Source organism: Symphalangus syndactylus, chromosome 13, assembly GCF_028878055.3.
Source record: "Symphalangus syndactylus isolate Jambi chromosome 13, NHGRI_mSymSyn1-v2.1_pri, whole genome shotgun sequence".
NCBI lineage: Eukaryota > Metazoa > Chordata > Mammalia > Primates > Hylobatidae > Symphalangus > Symphalangus syndactylus.
Window position 1 is genome coordinate 101,691,900 of NC_072435.2, and position 25,466 is coordinate 101,717,365.

General features: G+C 47.6%; 1 protein-coding gene across 2 annotated transcripts in view; it reads right to left on the reverse strand.

Annotated features, from left to right (window-relative positions):
- Nucleotides 1-24,742, reverse strand: part of NUAK1 (NUAK family kinase 1) — a 75,638-nt gene extending 50,896 nt beyond the window's left edge. The window contains exon 1 of one of the 2 annotated variants that reach the window (XM_055236876.2): nucleotides 24,184-24,742. In XM_055236876.2, coding sequence (XP_055092851.1) covers nucleotides 24,184-24,441 — 258 coding nt within the window. In that variant the 5' untranslated portion in view covers nucleotides 24,442-24,742. The remainder of the gene's footprint in view (nucleotides 1-24,183) is intronic. The other variant, XM_055236877.1, reaches the window with a different exon arrangement.
- Between the last annotated feature and the right edge of the window lie 724 nt (nucleotides 24,743-25,466).

Here is a 25,466-nt window from a genome sequence, read left to right on the forward strand (position 1 = left end):
CTTGGGCTTGTCATTAGTCACAGCAACTCAGCCAAGGCGACTCCTATAAGGAGAGGGACTCGGATAATCACGCCACCGGCTCAGTTTCCTCACCTGCAAATGAGGATGATGATGGTACCAACCTCACAAGGTTGCTGTGGCAACATGGCAGACTGTGTATATGATGGAAGGCAGAGAAGGCAAATAGCACCTATGGCAGAAGCCAAAATGAGCACTGTTATCATGAGTAGATGTTAGAGCTGTAAGGACTTAGAATGCTCTACGCCAGTCTCCTCATGTTACAGATGGGGAAATTGAGTCCCAGGGAGGTTAAAGTACATACAGGCCCCAAGTTCATGAAGTTATCAGCAGCACTGGAATTGCAATAAAAGAGTCCTGATTCCCACTCCAGGAGGGATAAACACTGAGCAAGGGGTCCTTCCTAACCAAATACTAAGCCACAGTGAGGAGCAGGGCTGAAACTGCCACAGAAAAATTCAACATTTACATGGGAGGCTGGCTCCAGTCACAGCCAAGTCCCCAGAACTGTTGCATCATTAATAAACCGAGATAGGAGTGGCAGATACTCTTCAGGGTGCTGACAAATCATGATTTGTGTTGCAGCGTGGTGCATTTCACTTCCATCTAATGTCTGTCCTCACATAGCTATACCAGAGACGCTGTTTTCAGTTCAGTTCTATCCAAACCTTCCTCCAATTTCTGAAGACTGATTTAGTATCACCCATGAATATGCATACTTGGGAAGTTTTCATCCCATTATTTCTTAATTCATTGCAAACACTGCTTTTAAATGATAACTTCAGGCCACTACTGAATCACTAACCTTGGGGACAATGAGCTAGGAACACAAGGACCTAAGAAGCAAAATTAGTTTTCCAAAGGGAAAGGAAATTAGTCAGTTGAGTTTAGCTGATCCAGGTGAGCAGAACTAAAAAAACTTTTCTTCATTTCTTAATATGGTAAAATACAACAAGCAAAAAAGAGGCATGACTTTCTATCTTATTTTATATTTTAATCATGAATGGTTTTATAAATAAGTTTAAGAGAAGATTCTGCAGAAGTTATTTTTATCCAGACAGAATCTATTCTGTTTAGAAAACTGATTTATAGCAATGTACCAGACCTATCGGATAGGGCAGGAGCAACCGTGCAGGCTGCGGTCCATCCCCCAAAGCCTCCAGAGAGCACTCAGGAGCCCCCGAGGCCTCTCTCATTATCTCCTCACAAGCATCTTTTTCCTTCCAAAAGAAGCTCTCATTGTCCATTATTCCTAGAGTTAAAAGGCTGGTCCCTGCTCCCCAGCCCATTGCAAGATCCATCGGGAGGCTTGTCATCTCCCTCACGAGTGCTCCACAAGCCTGCCTGCCGGGATGCTCTTGCTCATTGCACATGCACAGCCCCAAGAAACCGCAGGCTGAGCTCAGAGGAGTGTGTTCGGCCCCAGACGAGCATTTCCTGCCATCCTATTATGGGGATGAGCCTCGTCCAGTACTCAACTCTCAGTTCCTACCCTGAAGGAAGCTGGGGCAGGGGTCTGTGGTCATCTCGGAGACCCAAGTTGTGCCCTGGGTTGGGGAGTGTGCTCATGCCCCTGCCATACCAGACATGGCACCTGCCATTTTCTCTGCTAGGATCCTCCACATCCTGTCCTCGCCATTAACATTTTCGGTTGGCCAACTCCTCTGCATCCATCTGCTGCAGACGTGGCCGATCCCCTGCAATGACCCCTTTGCAGATATGGGTCCCGCTTTATAACCTCGCTCACCATTGCTCATAAGCTTCGTTTGCACGAAAACCATTTCTGTTTTATGCACCACGGCATCTCCAGTATGGAGCATGTGCCTAATGTATAGTATATACAAAAAAGCTGTTGCTAAAATGGAGCCCAAGTATTAAGAAGGACCCTTGACAAACAGAAAACCATAGTGGGACACCTCATCATTCCAGCCAACCTAAACCCCAGCCATCTGCCGCTGAGCCTTCTTTTACTTGCTCGCCTTTCAAATGTGGAATCCCTTCTTGTCCCAAAATCACTGAGCCTGAACTTCCTCATCTTCCAAATGGAGACAACAACAGTGCCCACTCCAGAGGGGTTGGGGGTGATTCACAATAACAGCTAGCAGTCGCAATAATTACCCGTTATCAAGCCCTCACTATGTGCCAGGCCCTCAGTACCTTTCTGTTAAGCCTCTCAACCTCTCACTCATGAAATTCTTACAAAAACATTATTATTTCTGCCTTCTCAATGAATATAAACTGAGTCTGAGGGAAGTTAAGTAACGTGCCCTAAGGGACATAAATAAATAGGAGATCTGGGTCTCCATATGCTGAAAGACCATACTCTTAACCTCTGAAGCACACTGACAAAGCAATCAGCACAGTGCCTGGCACATAGTAGGTGTTACATAAATATGAGCTGAATCAGAACCTCTGGACATGAAGGCCCCATCAAGGCCACACTGCCTTGTCCCCACTAGAAGTCCTTTTGTTAGCTAATATTTAAACCACTTCCATCTTCAAAAGCACATCTATCATTCAGCGTTCCTGCTGCTTTCTGTGGGACCAGGTGGGCAAAAGGCAGAATTGTACGGGAGGGGCTGGCAGGCATGTCCCTAAAACGATGTGGGAATGAGTCAATTCCACAGCAAGCAATTCTGGAAAATCAGTTCTGGATAAGGCATTGATCCAGTCCTAGAGAACAAGACCTAGAGCTACCCTTCAAGTTGCCTACCATCCAACTGGAGAGGCCAGTAGACACAGGGGCTCCTCCCTGCCCAGCCCCTATTCACCCTCCTTTTGGGAGGAGCACCCTGACTTCATTGTGAGGACTATTCCTACCCCCCAGATGCCTTTTGAAAGAGACCAAGATACTTCACCCTCCCCCATGCCAACAGTCAGGCACATGACTCTAGAGCTGGCCCTGGAGATGCTCTTTCTAAGGTTTCAAGAACTGTCCCAGCAAAGTGTTCTTTTCGGAGCCCACAGGCACATGATGTGTATGCACAGAGATGGGGCCTCCTGAGAAGTCATTCCATGCATGGCTTCCCCATTTCTATCCCCGTGTCTTTCTCATGCTCCTAAATAAGAATCAACTCAAACCAGAAAACCAAGTCTCACTTTGCTCAGCTATTCATTTTCCCATATCCAAAAAGAGCCAAGGCAGTGTTGCTGCTGCCTCTCTCTCATACTGCGTGCCTTACACTCAGTCATCTCCTCCATAAAATGGGCCTATTTCACTTGACCGGTACTAGTTGAAATGCAGTCTTCAGGACCCACCACAAAAATGCAATATTAAATTATTGTGGAGTTTCGTCCCATTTTGGGGGAGGGATTCAGTAAGGATAACACTGACCTACTTTGCACAAAGGTGCAGGAAGTCCAGCCTCATTCTCTGCCAAATAATGTTCACACCTACAATATTTACCTGTCACTGTCCATGCTACATAATGACAGTCAGTATATAGTCTAACAAAAGGGAAGGTCATTCATTGTCAATGCCCCAGACATAGCAAGCAGAGACTGCAAGCCAGGAACTGCCGTGTTCCCCTCTGTGTCCTCAATATCTAGGAAAGAATCTGGCCAGTAGTAGACTTCCAATAAATATTTATTGAGCTTAATTTTATCAAAAATGATGACTATCATAAGTCTTAATTTGTATAAGAATTATTCCTTTCTTACCCATCCACCCACTACCACCAACCTGGCCCAATATCTACAAGTTGCTGAAGTCGGGCAATCTACCCAGATTCCACTCTGGTCCAAGTTGCCTCTGTACTTGTGGCTAAGACCACAAATCCATGGAGGCAATACCATGTTGTATGAATGGCCTCCCACCTGTAGACACAACGTCATCCCACTTTATTTTATTGCCCCCCACCACCACCCCATGAGATAAGCTAGAAATTTTGCAGGAGAGGAAAACAGAAACCAGCAAGAACTCCCCAAGTTTCCACAGGTCACAAAGGCCCCACCCAAGTTTCAACCCAAGTACTTGGACCCAGTGGCCAATGCTGCTTCCACTGGACCACGCCTGTTTCCACATTTGTCAAATCTATGGAAATGTGTGGTAAGGAAGAAAACACTCTTAGCCCTGGCATTGTAATGCTTCCTTTCTCTGGAGTGTAAAGCCTTGGGGGGAAACTAGCTCAGATAGCAGATTGCTCAAATGTCATGGAAGGTCTGGTTGGGGAGCTAATCAGAACAATTTGAATGTGCAGCTAAGCAAGGACACTCCTTCCTGGATCAAGCGTTGCTTTGATGGCAGTACTTTATAAGAACCATTCCCTTACAACAAAACTGTCAAATCCAGCAACCACAGGCCAGAAACATCCCTGCGGAACCCCGCCAAGCTGCTTTCTGATGTACTGTACACACAAATACCAATATTCCCCAGATGTTCTCCATGTAAAACATTTGGTTTGAGACACTGCTCTTCTTTCCCAAAAACTCTTACATTTGTTTAATAGACTCATACAGTTCAGCTAAAATATCCTGGGGCAGACATCTGAAGCCAGCCCAGCTCTAATGTGAGCATCCCATCTGCAGAAAAGACGAACAAGTAAATAAGACCGTCCTTCCCAAGATTTATGCTCCTTGCATCTTTAAGCAGGTCATAAAATGTAAGCTATGTAAGGATAATAATGTAAGTTGCTTTCAAGTGTGTTTCTGAGTCCATCTCAGTATTAATCTAAGACTGATGTTCCAACAGAGACTGGGTCTGGCATGCTAACAAGGGGACTAAATTCTACTTCTTACTCCCTCAAAAAAGAAATCTAAAAATCTGTCACTTGAGCAACATAGATGGCTGAGATAAAGGTAGGTCTTTCCTGGTTTTAATTATTCAAATATAGCAATAGCTTCTTTTTGCCAAAACCACTATCCCTTAACCTGTAGTGTAAAACACAGGTAAGAGGTAGCAAAATAGGAAATGCACTTGACCTTGAGTCAAGAGACCCAGCTCAGCCACATCCTAACTGAGTGACCCCGACCAGCCCTATTTACTCCAAGGTGCCTCATCTTGTTACCCAGAAAACACAACTTTATGCTTGGAGCACCATTCAGCCCTGAAGACTTTGGGGAAGGGAAATAAGCCCTTAGAAACGCCACTTAGAGAAATGCCATGGATTCCACGCACAGAGCCCCTGCAGATGGTCACCCATAGTTTTCCTACTACCACAATTACGAGGAAAGCTTAGTCACAGAAAATCTTTAGGGAAGCTGGAAAAATAGAACTAGAAAGCTGCTAGACACAGCCTCACTGACAGAAGCAAGACATGACAACTCACTTTCCCCTTAATCTTTAACTTTTCTGTATCTGGCGAGTTTTCAGTATTGAGCATGCACTATTTTCGCTAAGGGAAAAGAAGAATTTTATTTTTTAAAAAGGTCACAAAGAGGAATGAAAGTTAATAAGGGAGATGACAGACACAAACTATAAATAGCAGACATGAGAACTCCAAAACACAGTACAGAGGACCATTGAGGAGAATTTTCTCAAACTCATCAAGAAAAAGTTTTCACTACCTTCAAGGAACTTTGTTTTAAGAAGGAAAGTGTGCATCCCGATGAGAAAGATTTCCTGAAGAAATGCCTACAATGTTTAAGAGGATTGGCTCTTAAATAGGTGAGCTTCAATTATCTGGAGAAAAATATATTTAGAGCTCTCTATTATAACTTGTTAGTATTTCCACTTAACCAAAGCAACCGATTAACCAGCATTCTCCATTCCCTTAACTGATGCTCATGGCAGGCTGAACACTAGGGGCTGTTGGGCTACTCTCTGCTTTTCCCACACCGGTCCACACAATGAGCCAACTACCCACCCTCATCTCAGTCAAGTCTACCGCTTCCAGTATGGCAGTCTCTACAGACCATGGCCTCCAACAGGACCAGAAACTTACAGCACCACTGCAACTGGCCCTTTGCTAAGGATAAGAAGTCCAATTTCAGACTCAGATTTGCCCTCATCATTGCCAGGAAAGGCAAAGTGATGTGAGATGGCACAGAGAAAATGCCCAATATTGTGCCCAACATCCAGTATATGCTCCAAAAATGCTGGCTGTTCTTATCATTTTTATTATTATAATAATAACAAATAGACCTTATGCAGAGGCGTGTGCAAATACAAACACCACAATGAGAACTTCAAAATCTGAGACTCAGAGGACGATGTCAGGGGCAAAGCGAGAAGGGGGCTGGGAGAAAAGGAGCAGCTGTCACCTCTTCTGAGAAGCCATTTCAGGTCACCCCAGTAACAGAAGTCCCTCCAAATGTACTTCTGTAGCCCCCAGGGAATTGATTTCGCAGGATGGAATTATTTCCCTGAAATAAACAGACAGTCAAAGGTCACTACAACTGGGGCCTAAAAGGAAAACAAGCCAGCTGCCGATTTACAGGCAGCCTATGATGCAAGATAGCAAGAGGTCTCGGCCCAGGTCCAGTGCAATGGCTTCGGACACACCAGTCCCACAGGGGCGAGGATGGAGGAGGGGGCACGCTCTAGCCAGTGGCTCTCAGCCCTAGCAGTGCATTACAGTGACCGATGGGTCTGTTTAAAAATACTGATACCTGAGTTCCTTCCCCAGACAGCCTCCTTTAGTTAGCCTGGGCTAAAGTACAGACATCAGTGTTTTGAAAAGATCCCAGGTGATTCTCATGCTCAGCCAGGCCTGAGAACTAGCCACATAGTGGAAAGAACCCACAGCAGGGTCAGACAGACCCAAGCTTTTAACTCCAATGCTCTCTTGCTTCTTGAGCAGATCAGCCATTCTGTCTGAGCATTGGTTTCTTTAACCCTAAAGTGAGGACGATCATCACTCCCCGTCACAGAGTTGCTGTGAAGACCGTACAAGATAATGTATGTAAACTGCCTCATTTAGTGTATCTTGCAGAAGGCACACACAAGGTGGTTTCTAAATGTTAACCCCTCCTCATTTCAGGCTTCTCTTTTCAAGGTTCTCCCATGTGGGTCAGGAGTTCCAAGCAGCTCTCAGTTCTAAGGGGTCTCTTGTCTTTCTAAGTGGTTAAAAAAGGGTGGGAGGCTGTGCGTGGTAGCCCACACCTGTAATTCCAGCACTTTGGGAGGCCAAGGCCAGCAGATCACTTGAGGCCAGGCATTCAAGACCAGCCTGGCCAACAAGGCAAAACCCCATCTCTACTAAAAATACAAAAATTAGCCGGGCATGGTGGCGGGTGCCTGCAATCCCAGCTACTTGGGTGGCTGAGGCACTGGAATCACTTGAACCCGGGAGGCAGAGGTTACAGTGAGCCGAGATTGTGCCACTGCATTCCAGCCTGGGGTACAGAGCGAGACCCTGTCTTGGGAAAAAAAAAAAAGGTGGGGGAGTGTGGGGAGGGAGGAATATCCCTCCTGAAAAGCACGAATGAACAAGAGTGCTGACAGAACGGGTTGGTGGATCCCTACACACGCAAAACACACACACACGCACACACCCCTATTGGGTGAAACAGCAAAACTATGTAAAAACTGAGTCACAAGCAGCAAAAGTGAGGAAAACCCAATCTTAAAGATTTGCTTTGCTTTTCCCATCTAGAAGAAAACCTATCTTGTGTGACACTTTCTCAGAAATTCTTTGCCTGTGCCTCTGTCTCCTCCATTAGACCAGGTGCAAGTCTTATGCCTGGGTGTACTACACAGGGCTGGCGCACAGTAGGCCCAAGGGAATGTCCATTGAACAGTTAACCTCCTTGGGGGCAGGGGTGGATATTTGTAGACCAACAGTGCTCATAACATCCATACGTGGTAATCCCCTAAACAGGCATTTCACAAGTATACCGGAACTTTGATTCCAAGCAACTGGCAGAAAAGGATAAAAAGGCACACTGGGCATTCAGGAGGCAGCTGCCCCAAGTCCAGTGGCCACGAGCGGCAGTATCATAGCAGTTCAGGATTTTCAGATCTTACAAGGAGTGTAAACATGGGCAAGTGACTTAGTTTTCTGTGCCTGTTTATCCACCTGAAAAATGGGGATGATAACGGTGTTCACCTCTTAGGGTTACCATGGGGATGAATTCAGGTCAGTGACTGACATGCTTAGACTATCACCTGGCATGTAATTCCTGCTATGTAATTGTTTGCCATTATTATTACTCCATGATTGGATAACAAGAAAAGAAACCTCAAGTTTCAGGCCCAAATAGGAGCCCTCCATTTATCACAAGAGAAGGTATAGACGAGAGAAAATGGTGTGGTGTATCCCCAAATGAATACAGCAACTAGCTTCCCATTGTCCAGAGCTGTGTTCTTAAAATAAAGACCATGGACTCGAGGCCAGGCGCGGTGGCTCACGCCTGTAATCCCAGCACTTTGGGAGGCAGAGGCAGGCGGATCACGAGGTCAGGAGATCGAGACCATCCTGGCTAACACAGTGAAACCCCGTCTCTACTAAAAACACAAAAAATTAGCCGGGCGTGGTGGCGGGCGCCTGTAGTCCCATCTACTCCGGAGGCTGAGGCAGGAGAATGGCGTGAACCCGGGAGGCAGAGCTTGCAGTGAGCCGAGATTGCGCCACTGCGCTCCAGCCTGGGCGACAGAGCGAGACTCCATCTCAAAAAAAAAAAAAAAAAAAGACCATGGACTTCCCCCATTACATTCACTTGAGTTGCTTGGTTAAAATGCAGAAGATACTCAGGTGTCCCTAAGTCCCACTCCAACCCTGTTGAATCAGAATCAGACTCTCTGAAGTCAGTGCCAAGGATGGTATATTTTAACAGGTGCACCTAGGAGATTCCTACATCCCTGAAAACTTAAGAGCCACTGGATTGAATAAGCTTACCCAGAGGATCTATGTCTGTTTGCTCATCACTATATACCCAGAGCCTCGCATAACACCCAACCTGTAGTCCATGCTCGACAAATATCAGATGAATCCATTCCATGTGAAACCTCTAGAAGTATTTGTTCCATTTGTTTGAAGACTCACTATGTGTTAGTCTCATGCAAAGCAATGCTGATTCAGGCAACTTCATTCATTCTGAAAATCGTTACTGGATGCTTAGTGCATACGAGGAACTGTTCTAGACACTGGAGATACAAAAAATGTGATGAACGAGGTTGTCAGAGACATAATACTTTATAGATCATAATGCGTGCTATGGAGCTAATAAAGCAAGGTAAGGGGCCAAGTGTGTGCCACGTCCTTATTCAACCCAGTGTCTAGAGAAGCACTAGTCCTGCCCAGCAGAACTTTCTATGATAGTGGAAATGAACTATTCTGCAACATCCCATGATAGCCACTAGCCACATGCGGCTACTGGGCACTTGAAATGTGGCTGGTGCCACCGAGGAACTGAATGTTTTATTTTATTTAATTATAATTAATTTTAACTTTAATAGCCATATGTGCCCATATTAGACCGCGTAGGTCGAGAGGCAAAGAGGCAGATATGTGAGCTGGAAATTACAACACAAGGCAATATGAGCTATGAGGAGGGGAAGACAGAGCACCATGTGCTATATCAAATGCCTCTCACCCAATTACCAGATGCCCTAATGTTCTCTGGCTCTAGGAATTGAAAGAACAAGGTCAGGTACGAGGCATTGTGCTTGGGCTGGAATTTTTATAGCCCATGATCAGTTGAAAATGGTATGCAGCCCGGCCAAGCCCCAGAGACTGCAGCTCAGGATCACACCATCATCTGCAAAGCCAGGCCACAGCTGCCAAAGAGACGTCTTTCCTCCCCGTCATTCTGCTGATGGTCATTTTGTCCTTGGCTACAACGTCCCACTGGGCCCGAGACACTGCAAGGCTTTTATGAGATTTCTTCACTTCAAGCGTAAGTACGAGTACAAGCCTCCTAAATTCCACCGGAAAATTGGTGGCTAATCCAAACATTTCATAAAATTAGAACTCATTGTGGGGCTGAATGGAATTCAGACTGTGCCGCCACCAGAGAAACGCAAAATATTCGTTATAATTTTTTCCTTCATGAGCTGTTTTAAGAAGCAAGTGCTTTTTCTGCTTGAAGCAAAGGGGTTGGGGGAAAGGAAGAGTTTTTGTTTTTGTTTTGTTTTCTCTGTGGTTTGCAAAAAGCATCACCAGATGAAAAAGTAAGGAATCCTGCCTGACTCCTTAATCCCTCGACTAGCAGGAATAATAATAAACCATCCCAATCTTAACTGTTCTTGCCTTTATAAAGACAGTGTTTTTCCTGGAAAATGGGATTTTTTCCTGGAAAATTTGATTTTTGCTCCTTAATTTTTTTCTTAGGCTTCAGCCCTAGAATTTTTATATCCTGGGATCTCATTAGCAGAGGAGATATTGCAATCATTCATGCATGCATGCATGTCAGCAATATTTACTTGCCAAGCACTGTCCTAGGCACTTGGGGTACATCAGTAGGCAAAACTGATGAAAACCTCTGCCCTGGCTTGCCTTTTAGTAGGGGAAGGGAAACAGAAGAGAATCCAGCAACTGCCACTTTGAAACAATTTTGGGGCAAGACATGAAGATTCACAAAATGCAGTTTCTAGAAGCGGCTGGAATGTAAGCTGCAAGTAAGGGAGCAGAAACATCATCTGTCTCACCATGGCTGTCTCCCTACCATCCAGAGCGGTATCTCACACAGAGAACACAATCAATAAATATCTGTTAAATGGCCAGGTGTGGTGGCTTATGACTGTAACCCCAGCACTATAGGAGGCTGAGGCAGGAGAATCACTTGAACCTGGGAGGTGGAGGTGCAATGAGCTGAGATCACGCCACCGCACTTCAGCCTGAGCGACAGAGCCAGACTCCATCTAAATAAATAAATAAATAAGTATCTGTTGAATGAATAATAAATTGTAAAACAAAAATCCGACCCAGAGCGCTCATCTTACAGATAAGTTAGCTGAAGCCATGGAGGGGCATGTCTTGCCCAAGGTCACACAGCTTAAGTTGTGGCAGTGACAGAACCAGCAGCCAAGTCTCCCAACATACCCAGACTCTTAACACTCTACAGCCATTTGACAAATATTTATTGCATTCTGACTGCGTGCCAGGCACTGAACTAGGCACTGGGAGGATACAAATGAGTAAGACATAGAACAACTGGCATCATGAAATTAAATTCTTCATATTGCTATTTTCCCAAGCATGGAGGCAACTTCTCTGTGCTTTAAGTCCAGCTCCAACAGTGGTTGTAATCATGAACCCTGAAGTCAGACGGTCCAGCCCTACATCCTGTGATCCCGGCTCTCTGACTTTGGGCAAGTTGTTGGACTTCCTCTAAGCCTCTGCTTTCTCATCAACGAAATGAATGTGATAATAATACAGGTTCGAAGGTGAAAAAGCACGTAAATAGTTAGAAGAGTGCCTGGCACACACTGATCATTCAATGATTCCTGCTATTAGGGTTGTTAAGGGAAAAATGCTCCCTCTGCTCTGGACCTCCCTACACAACCAAATAAGCGGAGATTTCCACTTCATTTTTCTCCTCTTCAGGATCTCTACTACCTGCTTCACTCCCACACACTCATTCGTTTCCTCCCTCAGTGTTCCATTTGGTCCTGCCTGAAAAACAGATACCCACTAACCACGAGGATGATGCAAAATGAGGTTCTCCCCAGGGCAGCAAGCACATCACTGCCCTGTCTTTCCAGGCAAACCCATTCACAGCTGGGCTTTGAGCTCACCAGAGAAACAGACCATTAGCCTCCTCCCTGCATGGCTTCTGCTAATGGAAGAAAGAGTTCACTTTCAAATCTACTAAGAATCACACAAGGTAATTATCTTGCCTCAAGGACCACTGAGAGCTTCTAAGGTTTGCTGGCATCTGTCTTAATTGATACTGAGAAAGCTGAGGCTGCCTAACGGATGTGTTTGATAGAAAGTAATAAAATCCTGAGAGATTAAAGAAGAAAAAAAATACAAGAAGAAATCAGTCTCCTTAAAAGGACCAGCAAGGAGGGATAAATGTGGACCACAAAGACTGAGCATCTTCAAATGTCAGGGTTAGATGCATATTCTAGAATCAAGAGGTGGGTGAACTCAATGGGGCAATATCTTACTCCCTGTTGCCTCCCCCAGTGCCTAGCACAGTGCTATTTGAATAAATATTTTTAAACCAGCTACCTGGGAGAGGCAGAAGGGAACACCTGCCACAAGGAAAAATGACAGAGATATTTCTACTCTTTCTTGGGAAGCAGTCTAGGCTCATAATTTCGAGCTCAGACAGACATGGGTTGCCTTCCTGCCATGATCCCCAAGTTACAAACAGTGGGGCCCTGGGCCTCAGTTACCTCTGGGCAAAGTCAGGTGACAGCATCTATCTCATAGAATGGTTCTAAGAGTTCAGTGAGATGACACAGGCAACGCACTCAGCACAGAGCCTGGCAAAGTGCTCAGTAAAGGTTAGCTTTATTTGTTCATCTTCAAGGATGAAATAGTAGTAAACATATGAGTCAAGTCTTCCCTCTAAGTGAGATTGCAAAAACATCCCTTCCCCTGGGGACAGAGCTCTCTTAGGTCTTTTCCTCATCCCTGGAATCTTGCCTCTAGCCTACCTGTCACCCAGGATCAAGAAGCCAAGCTCTCCTGGGTGCTCAATGTGCCCAATCACTGCTAAAGCCTTGGGAAGAATAAGTGGTGTCCACAGGGAGATCCTGAGAGCAGAGGCAGCCACGAGCCTCTGGCCTCATTGGGACCAAAAGCAAAGCCCCTTTAAAGTCTAAGCATCTAAGATGAGCAAAGATTCCTCTGAGCAGCCCAGCAGAACATGAGCTTACCCTCCTCTGAATCGCAAATAATAACAAATAACACTGCTTGACAACTGGCTTCATGCCAGGCACTGTTCTCCATGTGTGTGTGGTCCATGAGTCCTTGTGACAACCTAGAAGTTAAGTTCTATTACCAACCCATTTTACAGATGAGAAAACTGAGAGGTTCTTTGAGGACAAGCACTTTCTTTTTATTTTCTTTTATTTGAGACAACTCCTCGCTCTGTTGCCCAGGCTGGAGTGCAGTGGTGTGATCGTAGATCACTGTGGCCTCCAACTCCTGGGCTCAAGCAATCCTCCCATCTTGGCCGCCCAAGTAGCCAGGACTACAGGTGCAGGCCACTATGCCCAGCTAACTTTTTAATTTTTTTGTAGAGACGGGGGAGTCTCACTGCGTTGACCAGGCTGATCTAGAGCTCCTGGCCTCAAGCGATCCCCCTGCCTCCCAAAGTGTGGGATTACAGGCAGAAGCAACCACACCCAGCATGGGTGAACATTTTCTGTCTCACATAGAGTCTAGTTCAGAAGCCACCTCATATACATGTTTAAGAAAGCCTCGGCTGCCTTGAGCTGAACAGAATGCATTCACATCCCACAGAACCAGAGAGCAGAGAAGGTGAGCAGACCTCCCTAAACATAGGCTGACAGTCTACACGGGGAGACTCTCCGTACACTTGCAAAGTGGGTATGAGAATTGAAGATACTTCCCGCTTTCCCCAGCAAGGAGTCCTTCTGCCAAAAAACAAGCAATAGGAAATGAAGCCTTTCGGTGAATCCTAGGATTCTCTTCCTATGAGCTGGAAGGGACCCTTAAGGACAGTTTTGTCTCAGCCCCTCAATTTACAAGTGAAGCAAGTGCACTCAACACAGCAGCACCTACTGTGTGCAATGCCCTATGCCCAGGCTGCTGCAGGGACAGACACGGCCGAGACCCCATCCTGCCTTTCCAAAGAGGCCTCCTTCCAAAACTTAGATTTACAGACCATTCACTGTGGGCGACACACTTTTCTAAGAACTCGACATACAGTTTGTTAACACTGCAACTCCCATTCCATAGATGAAGAAACCGAGTCACAGCTGATTATCTCAAGGTTACATTGGAGGTTCATGTTCTTTCAAACCCAGGAAGCCTAGCTCCAAATTCTCTCGTTTCTTCTTTTTTTTTTTTTTGACACAGAGACTCATTCTGTCGCCTAGGCTGAAGTGCAATTGTGCAATCTCAGCTCACTGCAACCTCCGCCTCCCAGGTTCAAGTGATTCTCCTGCCTCAGCCTACTGAGTAGTTGGGATTACAGGTGTGCACCACCATGCCCGGCCAATTTTGTATTTTTAGTAGAGACAGGGTTTCGCCATGTTGGTCAGGCTGGTCTCGAACTCCTGACCTCAAATAATCCACCCACCTCGGCCTCTCAAAGTGCTGGGATTTACAGGAATGAGCCACCACTCACTCCCGCTTCCCTTTTCAATGTGTAGATTGGACGGTCCACTTCCCTTCCATGATCCTGCAGAAGACTGGGACATGACTGACCTTTGGCAGTTGGGGTGAACCACACGTGAGCTGAGCCCAGTTCATAGTGAAATGGCAGCAGCCAGCAAGGCTTCGTTTGAACCTGCTGCAATCAAGCACTTTTGTGGCCCGTCAGCCACATGAATAGTGGGATCCTGACACAGACAGAATTGAATGGGGTCCCGCTGGAGATACTAAGAGAAGCAGCCGCTACCTTTTTCAAACAGAGAAATTGTCCTTCAGCCAAATAGATGAAAGTTGAGCCCTAAGCCACTCACCATTCCCCGCCCTTCCAGGGAAGGAGCTAACACCTACCACAGCCTCCTCTTAGCACCTTCCCCCTGGAAATCTCAGTATCTCTAATGAAAGTAAGGGAAGTGGAATTCTTTTCTCAAATTTAAAAGGCAAATCATGATGGTGTTTTTTCAAGACATACATTAACTCCGCACCCCAGCCGGTTTACAATTCTTAAAGTACTTGATTTACAACCCAGAAAGAAATGTTTCGAAAACCCTGTAGATGTATTTTGCATCTAAACCTTGCACGCTCTGCAGAGCTGATTACCTGGGCTTCTCAGATGGAGGGCTGGACTCTCTGAAGGAAGCCAGGCCAGTGTGAGCAGCCCGAGGAGGCTGCTGAGCTCTGAAAAACTACCCGCCTGGAGCAGCCTCCAAGGGTGGGAAATGGGTTTGGGATGGGCTTGAGCCGCCTCTCCGGCTGCTGCGGGGCAGAGCTGTCACTGAGACGCACCCAGCAATGCTGTGCATACAATGCTAAGGGGAGGAGTGACCCAGAGAAGGAGGAGGATGGAGCCCCAGGGCCTTCCCTGCTGACTCCCGCCCTCACAGAACTGTATCTTCTCAGGATTGCTGGTGCTTCTTCCGGCAATTGTTCATTCAATCATTCATTCATTCATTCTTACTGAGCACCCACTAGATGCCTAGCACTGGGCTACAGGCTGGGCTGCAGTGATGAGTGAGGCAGACAGCAGCCCTGCTGCCTTTTTAATAGACAAGGAAGAATGGAGTCTACAAATAGTCCAACACACACTCTCCATGTGCTCACAAGGACACGAGACACGGGGCTGAAACAAAGGAGTAAGGAAGTGGTGGTCTGAACATCCATGCATGAGCCTTGAAAGACATGGTAAATTCAGACTTTGGGTCCCATGCAACCATGGGAGGATTTTAAGCATGGAGAGCCATGAGCCAAGATAAGAAGGTCACTGGGTACTCCACCCTAGTACTTCTCCCTGAAACAGTAATATTAGCTCTAGCTTTCAAGAGCCTACTATGCACCAGACTCTGTGCTGGAAGCTTCCAAATCCTATTTCTGATGGCAATCTCACTTGGTAGGATATTTCGCACTTGGTAGAATATTTCATAGCTGCATTTTCCAGATGAGTAAACAGAAGCCAGAGAAAATGAGCAGCTTGCCTGGGACCATCTAGCTCCTGGGTAGCAGGACAGAATTTGAACCCAAGTCTGTCTGATTCGACAGCTGGGATTTCTTCCTCCATACCTCATTCCTTTTTTTTTTTTTTTTCCTCTTTGAGACACAGTCTGCCTCTGTCGCCCAGACTGGAGTGCAGTGGCACGATCCTGACTCACTGCAACCTCCGCCTCACAGGTTCAAGTGATTCTCCTGCCTCAGCCTCCCAAGTAGCTGGGATTACAGGCGTGTGCCACCACGCCTGGCTAATTTTTGGACTTTTAGTAGAGATGGGGTTTCACCACATTGTCCAGGCTAGTCTCAAACTCCTGACCTCCAGTGATCCACCCGCTTTGGCCTCCCCAAGTCCTGGGATTGCAGGCGTGAACCACCGTGACCTGCCTTGACACCTCATTTCTATACTCAGATTATTGCATTGTTCTCAGATTATTCCAGATGTCTGAATCTAACAGCCTCAACTAAATTCTAGGTATCTCAACGGTAGGACTTGTAATATCCTCCTCTGAAAGTCCCTGTGGACTTAGAGTGCTGGACACATTGTTAAGCACACATTAAATACATCTATCTGGTTTATAGCTAGATTGAAAAGAAGAGCAGGTGTGTTGAGCCCCAATGTGGGGATGTCAGGTCTTTCTAATGGGGAAGCTTCAGCCACAGAGTATTGACAAGTGGTAGCTAAGAAGAAGAAGAAAGCAAGCTACCACCAGGGCTGCCAAGCAGGGATGTGCAGATCATACACACACAAGGCACCAGCCGATGGGCAGGTAAATGGGCCCCAGCCCGCGACGTTCTCACAGAGCCACTGGTCAGAGAGGGGCTGCTTCTGGCCAGGACAGAAGCCTTTTTATATGTATCCACCTAGAGGGGGCCTTTTTTAAATTTGCAGAAAGGTGCCTCGTAGACTAGCAATGGCCCTGGCTGCATCTGTTGTGCACCTACTGTGTGCCAGGCACCAGGCAAAAGGCTTAGCTATGTCACCTTGGTGCTTCCTCTCAACAATCCATAAAAGAAGAACTATTGTGAGCCCCAGCAGAGAATCCAAAGGTTAAAAATTAGTCACTACTCCAAGGTCACACAGCTGTCAAGGGGTGGGCTGGCATATGGACACGGGCAGCCTGGCCCTGGGGCTCTCTGTGTTGACCATGGTTGGCAGGATATTGTCTTCGCTTCTTTCACAAAATGAGCATGAGATTTCTGTGGAACCAGAGGTTGGAATCTTAGAGGCCTGAGAGATACAGGCTTCCACCCCTTTCCCACTCTCCACCCTGAGCTCCCCCCCTTTTTAAGTTATTACCAGCTTTATTGAGATGTAATTCACATATCATATAATTCACCCATTTAAAGTGCACAATTCAGGGGTTTTTAGTATATTCAGAGTGGTGCAACCAACATCACAATTTTAGAACATTTTCAGCACCCCCCAAAAAACTCCATACCCATTAGCAGCTACTCCCTATTTACTCCCAACCCCACCCGCAGGCCCCCTCATCTAAGCTCTGTCTCTATGGATTTGTCTCTTGTGGACATTACATACAAATGGAATCATACAATCTGTGGTCTTTTGTGTCTGGCTTCTTTCACTGAGCATAATGTTTTCGAGGTTCATCCATGCTGTCACATGTATTAAGTACTTCATTTCTTTTTACTGCTGAATAACAGTCCAAAAATATTCCATAAATAAAATGATGGAATAGATCATAAATAATATTCCACAAATGAAATGGATGTGCCACATTTTATTTATCCATTCATAAGTTCCTTCCACTTTGGGGCTCTTATTAATAATAATGCTGTATGGACATTTGTGTATAAGTTTCTGTGCGGACATATGTTTACATTTCTCCTGGGTAAACCTAGAAGTGGAACTGCCCAGCCCTGGTTTTCACATGCAGTTAAAAGTTTACCGAAGAGTTTCGCTGTAAAGCCAACATCTGGCTGCTCCTGGGCCGTTTCCAGGGAATTTTATCAATTCAGCCAGACTCCATTCACGGTGGGTCATCCGGCCCGGCCCCTCCTACTCTGAGGCCTGGGATCCTCTCATTCCTGCGCTCTACAATGTCGTCTGGGCCAGTACGATGATAAATGCATTCTGCTTTAAAGCAGATACTTCACAAATCATAACTTACAGATGCTCCAGGACTTTCATGTGGGAAAGACAAATGAGACTTCTGCTGTCTGACTCTGGAGCCACTGAGGACAGGAAGCCACGGCCAGAAACCTGACAAACCCTGGATATACGTCTCTCCCTAACAAATGCATGTGCAAACGTAACAGAAGGGGAATTCGTGCAGAAAAGGGTCTGCCTGTCTTTTCAGACTTTGCTCTGTAACCTGCCATTCATTTCCAACCATTGTCTTTCCTTCCCTACAAATCTGAAGTTCCTTGAGGTCAGGAAAGATAACGTACAACTTCTACACCTCCCAAGATACTCTCGTTCAATGTATTCACTTCAGTTTCATCCTACAAGCCTCTGTTGCGGACCTACTATGTGCTTGGCACCATGTGAGGCATTGACAATAAGTATCTATGCAGGATGGATTCAAGACACACAGGACACAGCGACAGACAAGATACCTTGACTCAAAACCCTTATCTCCTGCTGCTTCCCAGGAGGAAGCAAGATCAACACATACTGGCACGGTGTGGGGGCATTTTTGTCTGCAGGCAGGGAAGTGAACCAGCTTACCCCTCAAAGCCCCCTAAGGACTCCAGGGTCTGAGGCTGCTTGGGAAACAAAGGACTCTGTGTGTGTCCAGGTGAAGAGCTCCCTGACCTGATTCATTAAAAAACAAACTCCTCGATGTCCAACAAACAGACCAACAAACAGATGGCTCACCAGAAGCAGGCACATCTCTTCTCCCTAACTTGGCTCTGATTCTTATCTTCCCAACCTCAACTCTTGCAAAAACTCCCTGCTCCAAGCCAGCACACCAAACTGACGGGCTCAATGCCCCACTGTGATCAGAACCCAGCTCAGACACCTCTAGAGAGAGAGTTAAGGTCAAGGTTTCTGCATTCACATTGCCTGGGTCCAGACCTGGCTCTGCTGCTGCCTGTGACCTTGAGCAAGCTAGTTAACCTCTCTGTGACTCAGGTTCTTCATCTGGAAAACGGAATGATAGCAGAATTGTTATCAAGATTAAATCAGTTAACATGCACCTAGCATGTTATAAGCACTCAAGAAGTATTAGTTGCTATTATTCGCATTAGCATCAATTAGTATTATTACCCCCATCCTACCTTACCAATCCTGCCTTCCCATTGTGTCCCAGCACAAACCCTGCATTCCAAGCCACCTGGAATATTCACCTTCCCCCAAACACAAGTGAATGAATGCCTTGGAATGCCCCACATTCCAATCCTCTGAAACCCAAATCAAGGGTCATTTTCAACAGTACTTGTCCTCCCATTAACCAGAGAACATTTTCTAATCCCACAGTATGCCCTGGCCCCCTCCTCTAGATCCCCTTCCGGAAGGGTGGGCGATCACCCCATGGCTGCTCTTCTGGCACCATTAGCAAAGAACCACACCCAAATCCAGAGGTCACCAGCTGTGCAACATTAAGGAAGGTTCTCAATTCCTCTAGCAGCATTGGGTTTCCAAACAAACTAGTTTGGAAACTGGTCAGACACCATCCAGCTGTCTGACCCTTGGCAAGTTACCTAACCTCCCTATGCGTCATTTTCCCCATCTGTAAAATGGGTCTCACTATTTCACACCTCACAGGGTTGCTGTGAAGATTAAGTGAGGGAAAATGTCTCTAAAGTACTTAGCACAGCGGGATGCACCACAAGCTCTCAAAAATACCAGCTGGTAGTAAATAATGGTAGCAGTAGAAATATGATTCTGTCCAGGATCAAACTCAGTTTCATGAGCTAAGCTTCAATGAGCTGTTGTCCAACTTGAAAATCACCTGAAACAATCAAATCCTCTATGGAAGAGTTACTCATGCCTAGTAACTACTTCCGCCTTCTCTTTCACCAGGCTGGAAGCTCCCTGGGTTTTACTCATTTCTACGTCTCAGCATTTAACATAGTGAGTAGCATATGGCAGATGGCAATAAATCTTCATCGAACTAAATAGAATTAGTTTGTAAGTACATTTCATCTTTGCTACTAGATTATAAGTTCTTTAACAGTGAGGCCCATGTCTTTCTCTAGTAAAGATTTATTAAATGAGTGATGGAAAAATGCCAAATCAAGAATCGGGTTTCTGAGATCCAGTTCCGTCATTCAAGAGCTGTGCAACCTCAACAAAGTCACTTAACATTTCTGCGCCTTATTGGTCCCACCTCGAAGATGAGAAGTTTGAACCACATGTTTGCCATGGTCCCTTACACTCTAAAACTGGGTTTGGGCCTTAGCTGCAACATGGTACTTCTGCCACCGTGCATGTGATGCCAACACACCCCCTGGCTTGGCAGGCCAGCTTGCTAATTTGCCTCCCTGATTTGCAGTTTTCCAGCAGGAGGCTATGAATAGCTTTGGGTGCTTAAAACACCCATTTTTGGTCAAAACACTTGGCTTGCTAGGTGAGGATGCCCCATCCTCTGCTGCCAGGGGCACCAGAGCAGACTGTGGGGGAGGGGCACACACTGCCCACCAGTCCTGCCGCTCCCATCCCAGACTCCCCCCCAGGGACCCTGCCTCCAGTTCACACCACACCACCTACTGCTCGATAGAGACAACCTAGTGAGGAAGTTGAACTTGGCCCCTTGACATCGAGGTGATCACAGGACATAAAATTGTGTGGTTTTGGTTTTGGGTTTTTTGGCAATGCTTTGTGTGGCCTGTAGGTCCAGGGAGCTTAGCTCAAAGAAAATGCATGCCGAATTATGACACAGAGGCTCACCCAATCGGCCTACCCAAAACTGTATCAAAACAAAAGTTGTGCAATAAACAAGGCCCAAATTCAAGACTTGAGAAATGCATTCAGATCCTATCTGAATCTGGCTAATTATCTCATCTTCCTATGGACACACCTCCCTAATTAATTTGGTATTTATTTTATTACTCTGAAAAGTTGATTATTTCTTCCATCTCTCTCTGCATAATACAATGCATCGTGTCTCTCTGATGGTCTTAAAATCTAATGAAATCCTAAAATGAGATAAGAAAAAAAAATCTGCTAAAAGGAGGAACTAAATTGATTAATGTCCCCTTTTGAGGTTTTATATAGATCACTGTATTCAGTTCTCACAAATCCATGAAGTTGGTACTCTTAGTAGCTCATTTTACCGATGAAGAAGCTGAGGTTTCAAAAAGTCGCTTAGCTTGCCAAAAGACACAAAGCTAGTAGGGGATAGATCAAGGATTTGAATGTAAGCCAGGGCTCTTTGCCTGTCTGCAAGAGTGCCTCATTTTTGAGCTTGTTCATCTCTGGAACAAGCCACTCTGAGTCCTGGTCTCATGGACATGCTTTAGCAGAGGCTGCAAGACTGCAGGAGGATGCCTGGACGGCGCACAGGGTCGCACCAGCTGACTCCAAGCATCTCATTCTGTACTTCTCTTCAGAACTGCCTTTCGCGGCACATAGAAAATGATGCTGTGTTGTGTTTTGTTTTATTCAGAAGGTCCTTCCAGGTATGCAATTAAAAACCACCACATCCTCATTTTTTAGAAACTTCTCTCCTCTCTGAGAAGAGCCCCTGCTTTCAACAGGGATGTTGATTTCACAGCATTTCATACAGCCCCATACCCGGCACCTGTCTTGGGCCACTCACATTAGTAAAACACGTTAGAACCACTGCTCCGCTTGAGAGATGCTGTAAAAGGCACTGGTGCAAATGAAAATAAAGCATCACTTCAAAATCCTACCCAAAGATCAAAAGGCTAAATTAAGATAGTGCCCTTTCAGTTCTCCTCAACTGCACCTTCAAAGCAAGTTGTGAATGTTTAGCACATCACTGGTACCAGAAGAAAACTCCAAGCTCATATTTTAGATGAAAATTTCTTGCTGCTCTTAACAGGTTCTGAGTCACCAGGCACTGTATGGGCAAGAACAACTCGTTGACCGATTTTTTGTTTGCTGTTATTTTCTGTTCAGCCAGTCACAGGAAATTTTCCACTTGACAATTCCTGTTTCTCACTTAAGTTCTTAACACCATCTGTGAGCAGTGTGCTCAGCATGGGGAGGACAGGGGGGCCAAGGAGGACTTTCCTTCCCCAAACCTCAGTTTTCCCATCTGTTTTATGCAAGGTTTTCACCCAGGGATCTGGCTAACACTCTATAAGCTTAGCTATCAAGGAGAAGGCAGCCCCGTGAACAAACGAAGCATTTTAGAGACTGTCAGTTTCTGGGCATGGGTCTGCTGCCAGATTTAAAAGCTTTACATAATTTGGGGGTAAAACAAGAGATTTAGCTGAAATTAATAGCACAATGGGAAAATGAACTAGGGCTGAACAATAACACAGCGGGACTTCAGACTTGCGGCTGGTAAAGAAGCCTCTCTCGTTCTCAGGGCGCCCCCTCGTGGCCGCTTTACTAAATCCTCACGGGATGTTCAGTTTCTGCAAATACAGAGAAAGACATCCCCCAAAAGAGAAAGGCGGACTCCTGCCTACTGATGCAAATCCCTTTCACGCTAACCTAGTCTGTGGATCTGGCAGCTCGAAGAACGCCTGACAGGAAGTCCCACTGACGCTCAGAAAGGCGTCTGCCATAAGACAAGGGTTCGTTCTTTAGAAAGGTCTGAAGCAGTGCCCCAGCATTTAGACTTTGGGATCCCTTCACACACCCCAGACATACCCTTACCACTTCAACAACCCCTCATAGTCTCACATTCTCAACCTGCAGCTCGAACTGCGTCTGTTTTTCATTATTCTGCTTCCCACCTTCCCAGTGCAATTCTTCAGCAGCTATTAAGACAACATGAGCAGGGAGCTAAGCTTAGTTTTCTTATTCAACATCCAGCCTGGGGAATATCACCTCAGAAGAAAAGCATGAATGAAGTGCACGTTTCCCAGCCTCTTCTTCCACAAACCTGAAAGTGCCTTCATCAGAGGCCACCCCTACAACCCTCCCCTTTAACAATTTCATCCTACAAAAATGGCACCTGCCCAGAGTGAATTCTCAACTCCTTGCTTGCTGTAGAATTTATTACAGAGCCAGCTCTAAAAAGAAATGTACGACATCTCAAATTTCCAACTAACTGATGACAGATTTTTTTTTAAATAACGTTATGGGATGAAGTTATATAGACTCAAACATCGAATCTGAGAAATGGGTTGGGAGGGCGTTATTCGGGTATCCAGATATTTGAGAATTTGGGGACTGAACTTTGCTGACTGGCACTCCCATTTTTTTTCACAGAACTGCCCCCGCCCAAATGCAAAAGAAACATGTCAATACTAAGCTGCTATTTTATTTGACAGCTCACTTTCCTTTTTCCCTGCAGTCATTTGTTGTTTATAAGCAAAGCTGAGCCCCCAAAACACCCCCAAAAATGCACACAAGGAGTCCCATAATTAGTTTCTGACTTTGGCCCTAAATCGATTAGAATACAACTGATCTGCTTCAAATCAAAGAACCATGTTAATTTTCTGCCACACACCACACAAAATCTTTCTGCAACAGTCAGTCACTTTGAACCCAACTCTCTAGCCACAAGCAGTGTGGATTTCAAGGGCCTGTTCTGCAGAAGTGAAAATAACAACAAACCAAGGCTAGGACAAGACAGACAGACCCCAAGGCACTCAAAGCACTCCTTGGAGCTGTGCAAATGGTGCCAGGACCCTGGCAGGGTGTCAGCTGTCACAAGAGCAAGGGGGCCAGACCTCTTCAGCAGTTTGGTAGCCCTGCAACCAGGAGCTGAAACACAATTGAGCCTGCTGCAACTAAGCACAGCTATCTCTGTAGCTACCCATGCCCTGGACATTTCAGTCCTCCCAAAGCCACGATGCAAACTGTTAGAATCCTCAGGCTTGCAGTAGTCTTTATTTTTGCTCCCTAACCTTGTCTCAGAAACAGGCAAGAGTCGCCCTCCCTTGCAGCCACAGCAGCATCAGGGCGATGCAGAGTCTGAGTGGGAGGATGCAGAGCAAGGAGCTGCGGGCCGATGGGTGGAAGGGGGTAGGGACACCTACAAAACACAGGACTTGAGGGGCTAGCTCCCAGCTGGGAATGTGGTTCTTTGGAGAGTTGTGGAAATAAGGCGTTTCGGGGCATGGTCTAAATGTGTGTCTACGAGGGAGACCCCGGCTGTCCCAACGCTGCAAAGTGTTTGCAAATCTAAAACATTCCTTTGCTGCTAGGATTAAATTTTTAAAAACAAACCAAAATAAAATAAAATATGTGCAGACAGGATGTAACAAGTGTTTCAGGACAGAGACACGCCTGAGTCACGGGGTGCTGGGGAAAGAGTGAGGAGTCTGTCTCGGGGCTTCCCAGTGAGCCCCCTCTCTGTCAAGAGAGCCCCAAGGCGCACAGACCCCCGCCTCACACGCCCTCAGTCCCCGGCCGCGTCCACCCAGCGCCCCCCGCACCCTCCAGGATTGCCCCACTCACCACTCGGCCCGAAAACCTCTCGGTGGCCCTCTTGACTTTGCCGTAGGTGCCTTTGCCCAGGGTCTCCTGCAGCTCGTAGCGGTGCTTCAAGTTGTGCTTGTGGTGATGCCGCTTCACCCCGTGCGGCTTCCTGGGCTCCGGGGCTGCCGCCGCCGCAGAGGCTGCAGTCGCCCCCGCCACTGCCTCTCGGGGAGAGCCCGGCGCCCCCAGCCCCAAGTCGGGGCGGTCCCCCGCCACGGGCGCGGCGGCCCCTTCCATGTCCAAGCGCGGGGCGAGCCGGGCTGCAGAGGGCAAGACCGGGCACAGCGCTGGGGTGTCGGGGTCCCCACCAAGGGAAGCCGCTGTACGCTCAAGGTCGCCCCCGCAGCATTAGGGAGGCGGCCCGATACCGCGCGGGCTGCGGCTCGGTCACTGGCGGCGGCGGGGACTGCACATCTGGCGCCCGCGGCGCGCACGGTCCGCGCACCGCCCCCCGGCCGCGGCGAGCTGTGGAGCGTCGGGCGAGGTGGCTGCGGTGGCAGGGGAGGCGGTGGTGTTTGCAGGAGGGAGGGGAGAGGGTGGCTCGCAGCGCAGGAGGGGGAGTGTTATGTGGGGCGCCGCGCCCCCCAACCCCTCCCCGGGAGGACGCGCAGACGGGGCGGGGGCGGTGCTCGCGCGGCCCCAGGGGAGGGGGAGCGAGGGGCGGCGCAGCCAGGGCTTCCCCCACCTCCCTGCAGCCACCCGGGGCCGGGGCCGCCGTGAGCTGGGAGGGGGATGGGAGCGTGTCGCGACTCGCTCTTTGTGCGGCGCGGCGTAGGCCACGGCGGCGGCGGCGGCGGCCAGGGGTGCTTTGTCCTCGCTGGGCCAGAAGGGACCGGGAAATTCCAAGCCGGGCGCCCCCTCCCCGGGCGCTCTCGGGCTCGCCAGTCGCAGCTACCGCGGGCCCTCCGCCGCGTCGGGCTCCGGGGCCGGCCCCTCGGCCTGGATTCCTGCTCGCTCTGGGGCGGCGGTTGCGGCTGGCCGAGCCCCGGGGCCGGGGAAGCGAGAGCGCCGCGAGCCGGGGGCCGCCGGGACCTGCTAGCGATACGGCCGGGGGCGCCGCTGGCCCGGGCGCCCCTTCATTTTCTTGTAGGTGTCGCCGCGGCCTGGTGGCCGGAGCTGGGGGAGGGGGCAGGGAGGCCTGGTGTTGGGTTACAGGCGGTGACTCACGGACCTTGCCCGCCGAGGCTGGCACCCCGCGGGGCAGAGCTGCGCCCGCCTGGGGCAACTCCGAGTCCAGGAGAACCCCAAGAGCGGCGTTTTGG